Source organism: Megascapheus bottae, chromosome 7 (assembly GCF_031878675.1).
Source record: "Megascapheus bottae isolate mThoBot1 chromosome 7, mThoBot2.hap1, whole genome shotgun sequence".
Lineage (NCBI taxonomy): Eukaryota > Metazoa > Chordata > Mammalia > Rodentia > Geomyidae > Megascapheus > Megascapheus bottae.
This window is the reverse complement of record NC_143515.1, coordinates 9392082-9409389: the sequence shown is the minus strand read 5'-3', so window position 1 is coordinate 9409389 and position 17308 is coordinate 9392082. Positions and strand designations below refer to the sequence as shown.

At 48.8% G+C, this 17308-nt stretch overlaps 1 protein-coding gene across 1 annotated transcript; it reads right to left on the bottom strand.

Annotated features, from left to right (window-relative positions):
- Positions 1 to 77: 77 nt before the first annotated feature.
- LOC150060271 (oxaloacetate tautomerase FAHD2A, mitochondrial) lies at positions 78 to 8559 on the bottom strand. Its single transcript, XM_090336403.1, has 8 exons — positions 8431 to 8559; positions 5934 to 6184; positions 4066 to 4282; positions 2360 to 2419; positions 1936 to 2098; positions 586 to 694; positions 414 to 501; positions 78 to 287 (listed from the first exon to the last, which is right to left on the bottom strand). Exons 2-8 carry the CDS (start codon positions 6176 to 6178, stop codon positions 225 to 227), a joined length of 945 nt encoding a protein of 314 aa, XP_090192529.1. The 5' UTR covers positions 6179 to 6184; positions 8431 to 8559; the 3' UTR covers positions 78 to 224.
- Between the last annotated feature and the right edge of the window lie 8749 nt (positions 8560 to 17308).

The following is a 17308-nucleotide window of genomic DNA, read 5'->3' as shown; positions in this document are numbered from 1 at the left end:
CCCTATGAAAATGTTCCATGTCCCATCTCACTCCTGAAGCAAACCCTAAAAGAAGATAGGAGCGGAAGCCAAGCTGCTGCTTTGGCTTTGTACATTTATTGTGGGTGCTCTATCTTCCTTCCTACTACCGAAAACAGTGGATTTGAACGGCAAAGCTGGCATCAGGCTGAATGAGTGAGGATGTTCCACCTTGCCCCAGGAGCAGGGCTTCTGAAGAAAAAGCATCACACCACCTTGTTGATGATGACACCCAGGTCTTCAATCTCACACTGAACTTCATCACCCTTCTGTAACAGAGCAGGCCAGAAGGGTCTCAGCCCTTAGCTCTACTGTACACACCTGCATGCATGCAGGCGGCAACCAAGCCCTCGAGGCCTTCTTGGTCCTTATCACTACTCGATTAGCTAACCTACCTGGAGAAAGACAGGTGGCTTCCGAAACACACCAACACCTGGGGGGGTCCCAGTCAGGATGATGTCACCTGGGTAAAGAGTGACAAACCTAGAGCAAAATAAAGAGCTGGGTGAGGCCACGGGTGGATATCTTGGCTCTGCCTCTAGGTGTGTTTGGGGGTGGGACACTAACTGGGAGATCCAGGCTATCAGCTCCTCAGTCTTGAATACCATCTGGTTGGTGTTGCTGCTCTGGACCACCTCCCCGTTCACTCGGCAGCAGATCTTCAAATTGTGTGGATCTGGAATGCAAATATCGTGGGTTATCCCTTTTCTGCCATAACCCCCACATCTAGAGAGATGAAACTGCAGTTCGGGTGCAGGGGTGGGGGGACACACTTCATGACATGCCAGATGAAGAGGCTCTATGGACTTCCTGTGACAGATATTGGCTCCCAGAATCCCCACCACTCCTGGAGTACCAGACAGTAGCCACTTGGGTGAGTGATGGACATTTCAGACTCTGAAGGGGGAAGAAAAAAATAAGGCAGGCTTTTGCCTTGAAAATGTAGACCTATCACTTATAGGCATGGTGACTTATGAAGCCAGCCAGGGCAACAAGTTCATAAGACCACCATCTCAACAGAAAAAGCTGGGCCTCTGTACCCACCTGTCACCCCAGCAACGATGGGAAGCAAAAATAGGACTGTGGTCCGGGCAACAAGTGAGACCAACCAAAGCAACTGGAGGTATAGCTCCAGTACTGGAATGCCTGGTTAGCAAGCATGCGGTACTGAGTTTAAACTCCAGTACCACACACACACACACCTCTCCATAGCAGAAGCAGTAAAGACCCATGGACCTGATGCTGGCACACAGTGGCCTACCCCAAATAGTGTCTTGGCTAACCTGCCCCTTTATCTTCCCTGGGGCTATCTTGGTTCTATGGAACACAGATGAACTATTGTGAGGGCTGAATGCCCACAATCCTCTGAGGCTGCCCCCACAGCCATGCCACACCCTACAGCTGTGGTTGAGCCCAGGCTGTGCCCTCTTGGCTGCTGTTCCCTCCAGGCTCTCACTATGTTGCTGTAGCTGGTGCTGTTCTGTGTATACAGGGCTGTGTAAGATCCTGTTAGTGCTCTCTACCTCCCGTATTGTGGAGAAATGAACGGGCTCCATTATAGCATTTTCCACAATGGACCAGCCAGCATTCCTTCCAACTTAAGGACTTTTCTATATAGTACAAGTAAGAAAAAAGCCTAACCCACTCAGCAACAGCACAGCGCTGTTGTTTCTAATAATTCACATTATGAATGCAGTTTCACAACCACTGCAGCTGTGTTCTCTTTAGGGTTTGGAGAACAGGTTAGAATAGGAGAACTCTTGCCTGAGGCTGGTTCCACTTGTCCTCTGAGGGGGTAGCAGTGACAGAGGGCAGGGGTCTACATGGAGCTATACAGCATTCCATTCCCTGGAGCAGCACTTTTTCCTACCATGAAGGTTGTGTAAGAGGAAGAAGTGGCAAAAACCAAGGACCTACCTGCCACGCTGTCCCTGGTAACTAAGGCCGGGCCCAGGGGGCAGAATGTATCGAAGGTTTTTCCTAGCAGCCACTGCTTCCCGTTGCGTCGCATTTGCCAGTCCCGAGCACTTACATCGTGAGCCACAGTGAAGCCAGCCACGTGAGCCATGGCATCTGTGGCCTATGGGGGCAGGAGATTTGGCCAGAGAGGTTACATCACAGGTGGCATCGACCCCTAGAACAAAGGATCTTGAAGCCATTATCCCACATTAGTAGCCACAGCTAGCCAAAGGTGGCCGTTAAGAGGCAGGGCAGCAGTGGGGGATAGGTGCTGACTGTCCCACTGTCACTGTGGGAGAGTGTCATTAACCCCAGCAGGGGCAGCAGCTGGTACTGACCACACTCTGGTCCACTCTAACCTGGGTGCTCCGTTTCACCTCACCTTGATGTGCTTGCCTTTCTTTCCAATGACCACAGCCAACTCCACTTCCCAGTCCACCTCCTGTAGAGGGAGAGAGAAACAGTGAGCTCCAGTGGTCCGGGAGATGTCCTGAGCAGCAACAGCAAGCATGCACACCGCTCTCAGGGTCTAGCTTCCAACAGTAGGCCTTGGTTGTCTGAAACAGAACTAAGTAAATCACAGAAGATTCATTGCTTTGATTTGTAGACCCATAAGCTCTGGGCAGTGGCTGGTGGAAATCCTGGATGCAGGCACAGCCCCCCACTGTGACTAGAACAACTCCTGCCTGGGGAACTGCATTTAAAAGTTCCTCTTGATGCCCTCAATGTCAAGTAACAACTGCTAGCAAAATGTAACCCTAATGTGTGCCAGGCACAATTAGTGGGGCTTGAACTCTGGGCCTGGGTGCTGCCCCTGAGCTCTTCAGCTCAAGGCTACCACTGTATCCCTGGAGCCACAGTGCCACTTCTGGCTTTCTAGTGGTTAACTGAATTGATAAGAGTCTCACGGACTTTGGTGCAGGGGCTTTGAACTGTGACCCTCAGACCTCAGCCTCCTGAGTAGCTAGGATTACAGGTATAAGCCACCATGTAGGCTCAAAAAACTATTTTTTTTTTTGCCAGTTCTGGGCCTTGAACTCAGGGCCTGAGCACTGTCCCTGGGCTTTCTCAAGGCTAGAGCTCTACCACTTGAGCCTCAGCACCACTTCTTTCCTATGTACGTGGTACTGAAGTCTTGAACCCGGGTCTTCGTGCACGTAGGCAAGCACTCTGCCACTAGGCCAAACTCCTGGCCCTCTAAAACATTTCTAAATTAAGATTAGTGTGTAGTGGGCACTCTCCCTGAGTTTCTTTTGCAAGGCTAGTGCTCTACCATTTGAGCCACAGCTCTAGCTTTTCCTGTCTGAACTGGCTTTGAACTGCAATCCTCAGATGTCATAGAATACCACTCAATTACAAGGAAAACATCTTTTTCTAGCTGAGAGAGTAACTAGGCTGATAGGCATAAGCCACCAGTACCTGGCTTAAACTAAACAGTTTTAATAAGAATACAGAGTGTTTGTAGATGTGTAGGATGCTTTTATAATTCTTCTGAAGATTAATCTGGTAGAATTTCTTAAAAGTTTTGAACACTGCCTATGGTTTGACAGAGACATTCTAAGAATCCATTAAAAGGCAATCGGGAGAATGCAGGCAATTCATTATATATACCATAGAATTGGGGAAAAAAAATAAGGGGAAGGGATGGGTTGAGTGGGGGTGAAGATGCTAAAGGGATGACACAAATCAAAATGCACTGTATACATACAAGATGCTTGTTAAGTGGAAAAAATAGATATAACTTACAACTTAGTAAAAGTCAGGGAAGGGGTGGGTTGGGAGGGGTAGATGAGAAAGTTGAAAGGGGAGACATCCATTGAGACTCTGTATTCATAAACTGCTTGCTGAATAGCAACTGTTTTGTACAACTACTTAAAGATAGTATGTATCTCTGGTCACCCAGTCTTTTCGATGTAAGGACAGTCTCAGCAGCACTCTAAAAGCCCAAAGCTGGAACAAGTCCAGTTGTTGGGGACTAGTGAGATTATGATCATTGGTTCAGCCTAAAATGTGTGAGGAAGAGAATGTCACGGCCGGAAGAAATGCTCCTGATGGAGGGTGAAATGAGGGGTTGGTGGGAGTACACACCTTGCTCTCTGGTGGGAGGACAATCTCATCATAGGGCCCCACGATGGAGCTCGCAAATTTGCTGAAAATGATGGGCTCTTTGGGCACAGATACATTCTGTTCTTTGCAGTGGTCCACATAATTCATGCCTACACACACCACCTTATCTGGTCTCGTGACTGGGGCCAGGAAGGTCACCTTTGACCTTGGGAGGACTGGCAACTGGGCAGTCAGGGCTCTGCAGAAATCAAGAGGTTGGTTAGGAACAGGTGAGCAATCTGGAGGCTGGCTAGGGAGACGCTACAGCAGCTATGAGGTTGTTGTCCCCCCACCCCAACTATCAGTCAGTGCAAAAAACAAGCCTAGCTACTGTTCTTTGATATTACTAAAGACCTCTCTTCTTTTTGTGTGTGGGTCATGGGGCTTGAACTCTGCCAGAATTCTATACCTGAGCTCTTCAGCTCAAGGCTACCACCCTACCCTTGAGCCAAGCCCCACTTCCCGTTTTCTAGAGGTTAAATGGAGATAAGAGTCTAACAGTCTCAGGTCTTTTTGTGCCCAGGCTGGCTCTGAACCTTGATCCTCAGATCTCAGCCTCCTGAGTAGCTAGGCTTACAGGCATGAGCCACTGGCCTGAATGTCTCTTAAAGGCTACCTGAAACATGCTTCTCTTCCCACCCTTCTGTATGCAAAAAGCCAAAAAATGCATTTTGATGATACTTCCATAACAATAAAGGATTTCTTCTTTTATTCTTCTCTTTATGGCTGGATATTACTATATCATAGATATAGTCAATTACCTAGTGAGGGGCGTGGAAGCTGTTTCCAGACTCTCAAAAGTATAACATGGGGGAACATACCATCACCAACACTGTGCTGTGAACATTTCTATTTTTGCCAATCTGATAGGTAAAATCAACTTTCAAAAATTGTTATAGGGGGAGGGGGGAAGGGAAATGGGGACCAAGACATGTGAAAGGGTATCAATGTATGGGAATTAATGTACCATTTATCTGGCAAATATCAGTAACCCTTCTATTAATTACAATAAAAATATATATAAAAATTGTTATAATAAAGGTGTGTAGATGAGTTGCTGTTTTGTAAGTCATGTAATGAGTACATTTCTTTTTGGACAGTATCACCCCTTCCTTCCTCAGTTAAAATCAACTTCTTAAAGTGATTTTGATTTACTAGTCATCAACTCTTTATAGTAGGCTTTAGGGATCCTCTACTTAATCTAGCCCAAACCCTGGAACCAATCCTCTTAGAGAAAATTCTCTTACAGCCTGCCTTCTCCTCCATGAATCAGGAGTCTAGATCATTCCTCCATCTTCCCAAGATTCTCTCTGAAGAACCATGGTCCCAGACCCCTCAGGCAGACAGGAGCTTAATCTCCACAGAGTGTGACCAAGTCTTGGTTCCACCATGAAAAGTGTGGCCTTGAGACAGTTAAGTAGCTTCTTTCTCTTTTTGTTAATTTAAGATATTGCTACATTCTTTTTGGGGGGGGGGGCTGTAGGATTTAAACTCTGGGTCTGGGCACTGTCCCTCAGTTCTTCAGCTCAAGGCTGTTGCCCTACTCCTTGGGCCACAGTGCCCCTTCCAGTTTTCTGGTGGTTAAATGGAGATAAGAGTCTCAAGGATTTTAGTGCCTGGGCTGGCTTTGAACTGAGATCTCAGATTTCAGCCTCCTGAGTAGCTAGGAATACAGGCCACCACACCTGGCTTGATGTTGCTACATTCTAAGAAAAAAAGGAAAGATAGGGTTCTGAAGCTCCTGCAAAAAGAGCTACCTGCTGGTTCTAATTCCCAGGGCAGGGTAGATGTGGGAGGACAGAAAAGGAGACCAGGACAGCAGCTGCAGGGGTTGCTGCCTGTTGACTTACCTTCTTGCTGCGGACAGAGCAGCCTCTCCCTGCTCCAAGAATTGCATCATTGTCTTGGGGAGTGTGGGGTCAAAGGCATTGAGGTTTATAACTCCCTCACCATTTCCTGACTCCAGGCCCAAGTGAGGTCCTATCAGGTGAGGTGCCTGAAACTGCACCAGTCTCATTTCTCTGGACAGTTGAAAGGGCCCCTTCTGAGCCTGCAGCAGAGCAGTGAGCAACTTCCTTCTACCCAAGATCAGCATTAAGGCCTAGGGAGGAAAAAAAAAGCAGGACCGAGGGGACAGAACATCAGAACCACCACGCTGAAGTCCTTTGGGCTGCAGTCTGAGTCCATTTGCTTCACCAACTATTTCTGGATCACAAAGCAAGCAGTCTGTGTGGGCTATTTTATCCTGCTACACTTCACGTTAGTGACTACTTTATATCAGGCACTAAGCTAGTCCCAGAAATCCAGCTTCCCTTTACCCAGCATTTTCTGAAAGTTTTCAAATGCCTGGCATTGCTATAGGCATTGGGGACACAGGGTAGGCCAAATTCAGCTTTGCCATCTTGCATGCAAGAGATAAGCAGGAACAACTGACCTGTGACTCAGCCTGGCACTACTGCTGTGAATATGATCATGGCTCTATCTCTGTCTAGCTGAGGAAGTGTAGTGGGATGAGCCAGATGAAAATGAGCAGGATGAAAAATTGGCCACATGTTGGGCACGTGGTCACTGTGGAAACTGGCTTCACAGGTCCATTGTGCAGTTTTTAAAATGCTAACTTGATCCTACCAGCTGCTCCCTAACTTAAATGTTTTCTATTGTTCACATGCTCAAGCCAGAGCCTCTACCAGGCTTCCCTAATAGGAGCACCTGCTGTCTGCTTCTACAGACAGCGATTACTTAGTTTCTACTACTGGATTACAAGCTGCTGACAATAAGTGGTGCCTTGGCCTTACAGCACTGCTCAGTTGTCTCCCTGGGTTTAGGGAGAAATATTCCTCTCATCCTGAGTCTCTGGTGCTTGTCCTATGGCTACAGCAAAAAAAAAAAAAAAAAAAAAAAAAAAAAAGCTCTTAAGGAGCAAATGAGAGAAACCAGAGTTTGACTTTTTTCATTTTCTTCACTTCTTGGGAGAGCCTGTTGATTGTCAAGTTTGGGACAAATGACTGGGCCTTCCTTTCCCAGATTACTGCAGATTACTGGGCAAGTAACAGAACTTAAGCTTTGATCTGAGCTCTAGACTTCTCTTAAAAAGACACACCCCCATTCTGATGTTTTTGTTTGTTTTATGGTGCATGCTAGGCAGTCACTTGAGCACTAAGCTACACCTCTAGCTTTGTCTGGCTTCTTTTGTTCTTGAGGTCTAGTCTCCTTTCCTTACCATACAGTTCTTCCCCATGCAGACTGCCTTGCTTTTACAAATAGCCCTTTATGCTAAAACAACAACAAAACCCCAAAAACTAATAAACAAAAATGTGGCAATAGCTCTCTAAGCCCCAGATTCCAGTTCTAAACCCAGCTGAGTCAACCTGCCCTATCCAGTTAGATCATTAGACTATGTCACCAGTGAACATGTCAAGTTTGGCCAGAAAATCAAGGATTTTTGTTTACCCCCTCCTCCCCCCAAAACCCAATAAAAGCAAACAACCCCCAAACAAAAATCCCTAATACACAAGTGACAAGTGCCAACCATGCCATGAAAAAAAAAATGCTGTTCCAGACATTTGAGGATTAAGAATCACAGTTCAAAGCCAGCCTAGGCAGGTTTATCTTCAATAAACTACCAAAAAGCTGAAGGTGGAGCTGTGACACAACTAGTAGAGCACTAGCCTTGAGGAAAAAAAAAAAAAAAGACAAAACAACCACATAATCCTCAGTGCCCAGTTCAAGCTCTAGGACAGGAAAAGCAAAGCAAAACAAAAAAACAAAAACCAAACCAAACAAAAAAAAACCCGCTCCAGCCAACATGCATGTGTTCAGTGCCTACACTCAGGTAACAGCAACCGCTCCTACTGAAAGAAAGCCAGACATCATGTTAAGTGTTCTGCATGCAACATCTGGCTTCATTCTCTTCACAGGGAGGAAAACCAGAGGCCCTGACCCGAGTTGTTCATGCTTGTGGGGGCCTCAGAGATAGAGCTGAGCACCCGCTCTCCTAGATCACCCGATCCCGTGACAGACCCGTGCAGGCTGTGCCACCTTTGCAACCGCCTCGCCAGGCGGGGTGCCCTGGGACCCAGAGGCACTGAAGATTCACGAGGCGAAGTCACCTGCCAGGGCGGTAGGGGTGCTTCTGTAATAACCACCCTCTCTCACCGTCAGTCCAGGCTCAGCCAACCCTGCGAAAGGTCACGACCGGCGGTCCACTCTGCGAGAACCTAGGTCCGTGCCTCAGTTTCCAGATGCCTCAGCAGTTGGCCCCTCTAGGGGGGCGCCCTGCAGTCACCTGGGTCCGGCGTTGTCCCCCGTGGAAGACCCGCCCCCCAGGCTGGCCCTAGCCCGACCTACCTGGCAGCGACGGCCGAGCCTGCCTGGCTCTAGGACCCTCCGGGCTGCAGCTCAAACGCAGCAGGCGTCCGAGCCAGCACCGGGTTCTGTCGCCGCTTCTCCGTGGGACGCGCGGCGAGCCGGCGCGTCGCGATGACGTCACCAGCCCACAGCCAATAGAGGGGCCGCTGGTTCTCCGCCCCCCCATCCGATCGCGCACGCGCGGGGCTTACGCAGGCTGACGTAGGAGGTCTCCGTCTCCGGCGCCGTCCCTCGGGTTACCGGGCCACTCGTGTCAGGAGCGGGTTCGCTCCCCGAAGCCCTGTGCGCTGGACGCTTCGCTATCCTCCGCCCGGTCCAGGCCCCGCTGCCGCGCCGGCCGCCTCAGAGTTGGATGGGCAGTGGTGGGGTCACAGGGCCCCGCGCGCTGGAGGGTGAAGACGCTGACAAGAGGGACGGTTGTATGAGTTGTAGCACGAGCGTTTTGCCCCAGGTGACACTACCACTAGGACCTGTGGCGGCCCTGGCTTCCCCTTGCCTGCGTGCGGGATGGGGGTGGCGGATGCCCCCCTGCACTGCCGGCATGCTAGGGGAGGTGTGATGTCATCACCGCGCACCGGTGGCTCGCACCTGCTTAGGGGCTGATACCTGAGGGTAGTAGTGGTTCAAAGCCAGCCTGGGGAGGGAAAGTCTCCACGATTAACCGCTAGAAAATAGGAAGGGGCACGGTGGCGCCAGTGGACAGTTTCGGGATTGTTAGCATGCCCTCCATCTCAGGTCCTCAGCCTCTTCCATAAAACCAGTTGACCTGGCCAGGCCTAGCTGCAGTTGGTCTTCAGCCCTGGCCATCCCTCCCACTTTCACTTCGCAGGGCTGTGCGTCACGCCTAGCCCACGGGTGCACCAGGGAAATGCTGCCTAACTGTAGCTGTTAAAAATCAGAAAACCCTGCCCAGGCTGTGGGTCACCTTTAGTGTTTAGCTGTGCACATGTGGAGGACTTCCAGGTCTTCCCTACCCTAGCCCCCGGACTACAAATTTGGCCCTGAACAAAGAGGCACCATTTCTCCCCCTTCTGTGGAGGAGATGGCCTTGTCAGCCTTAGCCAGCAATAAAACTTTTCCTGTATGTGATTGTGGCCTCTTGGTCTCCTAAGGTGCGTGCTTTCAATGATGATAGGTGAAACTGAGAGAAAAGGAAGTACAAGGTCAATCCCTATACTAGCTAGAGAATATCTACTCAGTTGGATGGGATGCATAAGATGAGCCTTTGGGACATTCAAAGGGCACTGGTAGGTGGTTGAGTCATGGGTCGGAAGCTTGAGACTCCAGTCTGGCTTGAGGAAGTCATCATAGAAATAGAAATGGAGGGCCCGGGAGTTTGGCCTAGCGGTTAAAGTGCTTGCCTAGCATGCACAAGGACCCGGGTTCGATTTCTCGGTATCCCACATACACAACCAAGCCGGAAGTGGCAGAGACGAGACACAACCAAACCAGAAAAGTGGCAGAGACAAGACTGCGACGGCGACAGAGAGCGAAAGAAGCGAGCTGAGCTGAAGTGAACAGAGCCCAACCGAGTGGTGGCCGGAGCGAGCGGGGCCGGAGCGAGCAGGACCGGAGCGAGCAGGACCGGACGTGCAGGAGCGTGCAGGAGCGACCCGGGCCGGAGCGAGCGGGGCCAGGAGCAGGGCCGGGCCAGAGCGAGCGGGGGCCAGGAGCAAGCTGGAGCGAGCCGGGCGGAAGCAAGCGGGGCCAGAGCGAGCGGGCCCAGAGCGAGCGGGGCCGGAGCGAGCGGGGCCTGAGCTAGAAAGAGGGCCTAGCCGGGCCGGAGCGAGCGGGGCCGGAGCTAGAAAGGGGGCCTAGCCGGGCCGGAGCGAGCGGGGCCGGAGCTAGAAAGGGGGCCTAGCCGGGCCGGAGCGAGCAGGACCGGAGCGAGCGGGGCCGGAGCGAGCAGGACCGGAGCGTGCGGGAGCGAGCCGAGCCAGAGCCAGCGAGGCCGGAGCGAGCGGGGCCGGAGCGAGCGGGGCCAGAGCGAGCCGGGCCAGAGCAAGCCAGGGCCGGAGCGAGCGGGGCCGGAGCGAGCGGGGCCAGAAAGAGAAAGGGGCCAAAAAAAAAAAAAAAGAAATAGAAATGAAGGGCCAGGAGTTTGGCCTAGTGGTAGAGTGCTTGCCTAGCATGCATGAAGAACTGGGTTCAATTCCTCAGTACCACATACATAGAAAAAGCGGGAAGAAGAGCTGAGGCTCAGGTGGATCTAGTCTTGAGAAAGTCCAAGGACAGTGATCAGGCCCTGAGCTCAAGCCCAGGACTGGCAAAAAAAAAAAAAAAAAAAAAAAAAGAAATGGAGCCTAAGAGGTAAATAAACCTTTTTACCAAGTTATAGGTCTTAAAGGTTTTCTGAAAATACAAACTTCAACCTGGAAGGAAATAATTTGCCAAGCATATATTGGATAAAATACTTAAATCCAAAATACTAAAGAACACTTGGAAACCAGTGGATGAAAGGAATCCATCCAGTTGAACAGATTGTTGGACAAAAAAAAATGAACAGCTATTTTACCAAAGAAGACACAGAAAACATTGGTTGTCATGGAAATGAAAATTAAAACCACAGTGTGACATCATTGAACAGCTACTAGAATGGCCAAAAGTGACTGATTATGCTAAGTATTGGTAAGAATGCAGAGAGACTGGAACCCTAATATATTGCTAATATACTTATAAAACAGTACAATTCCTTTTAAAACCATTAAATTGGAAGTGGCACTGTGGCTCAAGGAGTAGAACAATAGCTAAAGAACAGCACCAGGCCCAGAGTTCAAGCCCCACTACTGACAAAGAATTTGGGCTGGGAGTCTAGCCTACTGGTAGAGTGCTTGCCTAGCCCTAGGTTTGATTCCTCAGTGCCATATACACAAAGCTGGAGTGGTGCTGTGGCTCAAGTGGTAGAATGGTAGCTTTGAGGAATGCCCAAGGACAGTGCTTAGGCCCTGAGTATAAGCCTTAGGACTGGAAAACAAACAAGCAAACAAAAAAAAAAAACACAAAAAAACACCCGTTCGACAGCTTTCTTTTGTGATGCTGGGAAGACTCCGATTTCACCTCTTCATGCCTGGATGCATGTTTTCTGACAGTGTGGAAGATATGACCCAGTGATGTCTGTCTTTGAGCTACCACCATAACTAAATCTTCAATGAGGTATTCCAACCTTTAGTGGGGTCAGATATCTCCAGATTATGGGGCAGTGAAGCCTAGGGCTGTACTCTCTTTGCTGGTTAATGAGACTACAGATGGCAGGAAAGGCACATTCATATCTATGATACATGTCTTAGAAGAGGTAGTATCAGCCCCTTCTGTGATGGAGGAGGTCAAAATCTACTAACAAGCCCTAGGTAGCTGGCTAGTCCTCATGATGGTACCAGGTTAGAGAATTTGGTAGTAGTGTCATCGTTGGGAAGGGGAAGTTCACGTTGTTGGGACCATGAAAAGCCCCCATTCTTGAAACCAGAGTTTCTTGGCCATGGGTTTTGATCAGGCACTAGCAGGGATGAGGAGAGGGGGTAACTAGAATCCACTTGATACCAAGTGTCTCCTCGACAATAGGTGAATTCTGGTGGGCATTCACATAGGCACACATCACTTTCTCTTTTTGTGCAAGTATTTGGGCTTGAACTCAGGGCCTAGGCATTGCCTCGTAGCAATTTTTGCTCAAAGATAGTGCTTTAACACATGAACCCTAGCTCCACTTTGGACTTTTGGATGTTTAAGTGGAGATAAGAGTCTCCTGGACTTTCCTACATGGGCTGGCTTTAAACCATGATCCTGGTATCTCAGTCTTGCATAGTTAGGATTCCAGGCATGGGCCAGAGGTGTCCATCCACCTGTGTCTCTACAATCTGTCCATTCTGAGAGGCCCACACATGCATCTTTCTCCAGATTTTCTTGTAACCAGTCACCATATCTTGTTTCTTTTAACCCTTCACCATCCAGCCAAACCAATAGTAACTGTCCACGAATCAGTGTAATTCCAACTTCTGTCCATGTCTCACTCCAGAAAGGCAAATACATGCTCAGACTTCTATCTCCTGGGAATTTTACCTACTGACCTCCAGGGTCGTCATCCTGCAGTCATCACACTACTGCTGGTAACTTGGGTGGTGTCAGTGAATCGTATAGACCTACCTAGAAATCGCATTAGAGTTTTCCCCTTCTCAGTTAAGAACATGACATGAAGGGATAGGCATGGACTGAGAGAGAAGAAGCAGTGTAACTTGGTTTGGCTTCAAAGGAATCCAAGATATCTGCTCCTGCAGTAGTAGTTATTCCACCTACCCCTGATGGAGATTTACATCCTATCTATTAATTCTATTTGGTGGTAGATTACTGCTACTTACATTTAACTTCATAAAGAGACAGATGGGATAACAACTTAAATTGTGCAGGGCCAGAGAGACAGTTAAGATCCCATGATTAGATGTTCTGTGTCTATCAAAGCCCAACCACAGGCCACTATTTCTCCCCAAAACAACAGCTTTCTACAGGAGAAAAAAAATAGGCTGGCTTCCAAATCCTAGAAGTCTGGACTATAGTGATTTTCTATTGGTGCTGTCCAGAGGTTACATATTGCATGCCCCCTGGCCATAAATATTATGAGTTATAATTGTTTCAGTGCAACCTTATGAGAGGCCTTGAGTAAGAATTTTCTAGGTGAGCATAGTCAACCTCCAACACTGTAATGATGCAGAAATAGTTAACCCTGGTTAGAGTTAGATAACAGTTAGGGTTAAACAGACTTCTGATTGGTTTTCTTGAATGCACTTTGGTCGATTTTTTAGTCAGAGTGAGATTTTCTTTTCTTTTTTTGCCAGTCCTGGGGCTTGAACTTAGGACCTGGGCACTGTCCTTTTTCAAGGCTAGCACCCTACCACTTGAGCCTCAGTATTACTTCCAGCCTTTTCTGTGTATGTAGGTATAAAGAAGTAAACCCAGGGCTTCATGCATGCTAGGCAACACTTTACCACCAGGACACACTCCCACCCTCCACACCCAGAGTGAGATTTTCTAAACACCATTTGGATATAGTAGTTGTTGAACTATCATTTGCCCCCTCTGAATCGCATATTGAAATGTTATTGCTGTGTGGTAATCTTGAGAAGTGGCGTGTTTAATAAGTGAGTAGGTGGTTAGGAAAGATGGATATAGTCTCCACGGGACTGGATTAGTTACACAGAGTAAGAAGTTAGAAAGTGAGCTCTGCCCCTTTTTCTTGTCTCTCTTCCCCACATGTCTGTCATAAAACAGGGCTGCCCAATCTTTGGACTTAATAGCCTCTGAAGCCATCAGCCTAAATGAACTTCTTTCCTCATAAAGTATCCAGTCTCATGAGGCCGGGAGTTTGGCCTAGTGGTAGAATGCTTGCCTAGCATGCATGAAAACCTGTTCGATTCCTCGGTACCACATATAGAGAAAAGCTGGAAGTGGTGCTGTGGCTCAAGCGGTAGAGCTCTAGTCTTGAGAAAGCCCAAGGACAGTGCTCAGGCCCTGAGCTCAAGCCCAGGATTGGCAAAAAAAAAAAAAAATTACCCAGTCTCAACTATCCTGCTTACAACAACAGAAAATAAATGGAGATAGTCACAGTTTTCTTTCTGCTCTCAGACAAAGGCAAAATATCTGAGAGTCTTTTCCCCAGATGGGGTTCTGTCCTGCTGATTGCTCCCATTTACTGGTATTTTCTTTTTCTGGTCATGGGACTTGAACTCTGGGCCTGGGTGCTGTCCCTGAGTTCTTCAGCTCACTGCTACCACCCTATCCCTTGAACCACAGCACCACTTCCAGTTTTCTAGTGGTTAACTGGAGATAAGAGTCTCATGGTCTTTAGTGCCTGGGCTGGCTTTGAACCTTGATCCTCAGATCTCAGCCTCCTGAGTAGCTAGGATTACGTGCATGAGCCACCGTGTCTGGCCCATTTTACTAGTATTTGTGACCTCACTTGAACAACCCCAGGTCCTGAGTGTAAGGTCTGCCGAAAGGAAACTCCATGCAGTTCAGGAGAAGAGGGTTTATTGTGTGAGGAAAGAGCAGACTCCTGCCACCCAAGATGGAGTCGGGCGAGCAAGAGAGCTGAGGGCAGGAAGTGAGTGATTATATGGGGGGGGGGTATAGCCACAGCGGAAGTGGATGTGATCTCAGAGATGGGGACATACGTCAGTGGGGACCTCCCACTGCCCCCAGGCATGCCTGTTGCCAGGGTTACAGGTGCTGGGCGGGGATTTCCAGGGTGCAGGGGGAGAGAGCCAAGGGAAGAAGTCAGTTCTTCCACGTGGACCTAACACTGAGCAGTGTTGTTCTTCCCTTGCAAACCTTTATATGGCTTATCTTGTTCATCCTGTACAGCACTGCCCACCTCCTCTGTGGAACCACAGCCTTCATCATTGTGGTCACTACATTGGGTGTGAATTTACTTTATGTATGGATTATTTACTTTACTAAGGTTTCCAAGAATCTATCATTTCTTGGAACGAAGAGCTTATACATATTCTGTTTTAGTTCCATTTCCTTTTTGTGGAATAAATGAATGACGGAATGAATACATGAAGTAATAAGCCAAGGTAAAGCCTGGAATGATGGGAGCTGCTGCACTAACACAGCAGGATCTTGTTGCTTTTTTCACATATACAGGAGCAAGAGGGTGAGCAAGGAGACATGTCCCAGACCGACACCCTGCCTTGTGGGGCCCCGTTTGCTCCGGAGAAACTTCTCCTGGAGCTGGGAAAGTTTGTCAACAAAGCGAGGAATTCAAGGATTTCACAATCTGTTGGCTGTCAGGAACAAATGATGACCTGTTATGTAGGGCTTTATTTTTAGTTTCTCCATGTTTTACTGTATTTGGTGATTTTTCAAAACTAGGAAAAAGTGCTGTCAGGCTTTCAGTGCTGGGCTTCTGGATTGGGAAGCAGGCAAAAAAATGTGGAGAGGGACACAGAGGGAGGAGGGCTGGGCTAGGCTGGGCTGGGCTGGGGGTAGAAGTGCCTGGGTGTGTTGGGGTGGCTGCTCATCTGAAACACCTCATGGTACAGCTACCAACTGGAGATGTTTTAAACAGACTTTGACCAGGACAGCCTGAGAGCTGGTTCTCTTGGGTCCTGGCAGGTTCAGGGCTCTGTGACCTAGCTTTGCCTTGAGAACCCTGCCTAGCCTTGCACTCAGTGCAGGCCTTCCTTCTAACGCTCAGCTCAATATTTACCTGCCTTTCCCCCTCCCTGTATGCCAGTCACATAGTAGCTGAGGACAGCTCTGGGGATCTCAGAGTGGAAAGCATGCTTCCTGCCTGCAATGATGCCCATAGCCTGGCAGAGCGACAGCACCGGGCATGTTGCTCCAGCCCCCTTCCCTAGGGTCTGCTGGAGTCTGGAAAACACATTGACCTTGACATTAGCAGTTGAGGCTTTTCCAGCTAAAAAGTGCTGAACATCCAGTTCTAACTGGCTTTAAGTGGAGGAGGACTTGGGATAGTTCTTCCAAGTGAGAAGTCTGAAGATTATGATGGGATTCTTTCAGGTATGGTTTTGATCTCAAGGGTCCCTGTTCCATCCTCTCTTGCTTTCTCACTCTTCACTGCCCAGCCAAGGACTTCCTGTACTCTGACTCCTCTCCCTGGCTCCTTGGAATACGCAAATGGTAGCAACAACTCTAGGATTGTTTTCCCAGATTTCTCAGCTAAGAGCTTCTTGAATCTTACTGGCCCAGGAAGACAAGATACCCACCTCTTAACCAATCACAATCACCCAAGGAAGATAATATACCAATCAGTTTAGTCCTGGCCTTGCTCCTCTCCCTTGGAGGTTAGGGTAGACTCATAGACTTGATATGTCGAGAGCACATGGAAATCCCCTGACAAGTTGGGGCTGGAGGGTGGAGTTACTGTCAAGAGAAGGATGAGGTTTACTGTGGAGGCAAAGGATTGGTGCCCAGTGAATTGACCTTCCTCGCTGTGCTCAGGGAACATAGGTGAAAGAGAAGCTGCTGAAGAGTTTCTTCAGAGGGCATCTGCATCACAGGAAAGCTCTGTAATATTCCAAGTTGGCCAAGAGGGCTGAATAGATGGGGCTCTGGGCACAGATCAGAGTGTGGAAGCAGAGGCACGTGTGAAGGGGGCCAGTGAGTAAGAAGGAAGTGGGGGTCTTACTGGGAGAATAGACAGCACATGAAGCTGCTTAGCAGTTACTAAGGTGGCTGCTCCAAAGACCTAACACCCACTGGCAGATCCGTGGGTTCCCTGAAGGGATAAGTTTGTGGATCAGTGCTATCCACCTCCCAAGAGTGGGCTGTACTTGAGTGCTGCCTGGAAACAGTCCAGCTCCTTTCCAGGTCCCATTGAGGATTTTCTGTCATACTCATTCTTAGCACACTGCCTCTTCCTCAAGACCTCTCGGCATTGGCTAAGGTCTAGGTAGGCTTGGCCCTTCTCTTTTAGATACCTGGTACAGGTTCTGGGCGGGGTGGGGTAAGGTAGGGGAGGTGCCTTTTTCTTTGGTCTTACTCAGACACAGAGTTACTCCTGGCCACACTGGGTCTACTTGAGCCCACCGCCAGCCTTTCCTGGGTTGCTAGATCCTACCCCATCTCCTAATCCCACCGTCCTTTCTGATCTCTGCACCACATGTCCCAAACGGTGTCCTAGTTAGGTTTTCTCATGGTCTGAGTTACTGTCTAGGACTTTTCTCACTTTCTTCTTATGACCCCAAGAAGACTTGAGTGTCTTTTTTACAGAGGCTGTGGCTTATGGACAGTGGTCTCAGGATGCAGGGTAGGCTTGGTATACAGAAGGAGTCTGATAAACATAAGATAATACAGACCTTAGTTTATTCCTGGGAACTGAAAATTGGTTTTGCCAGTCCCGGGG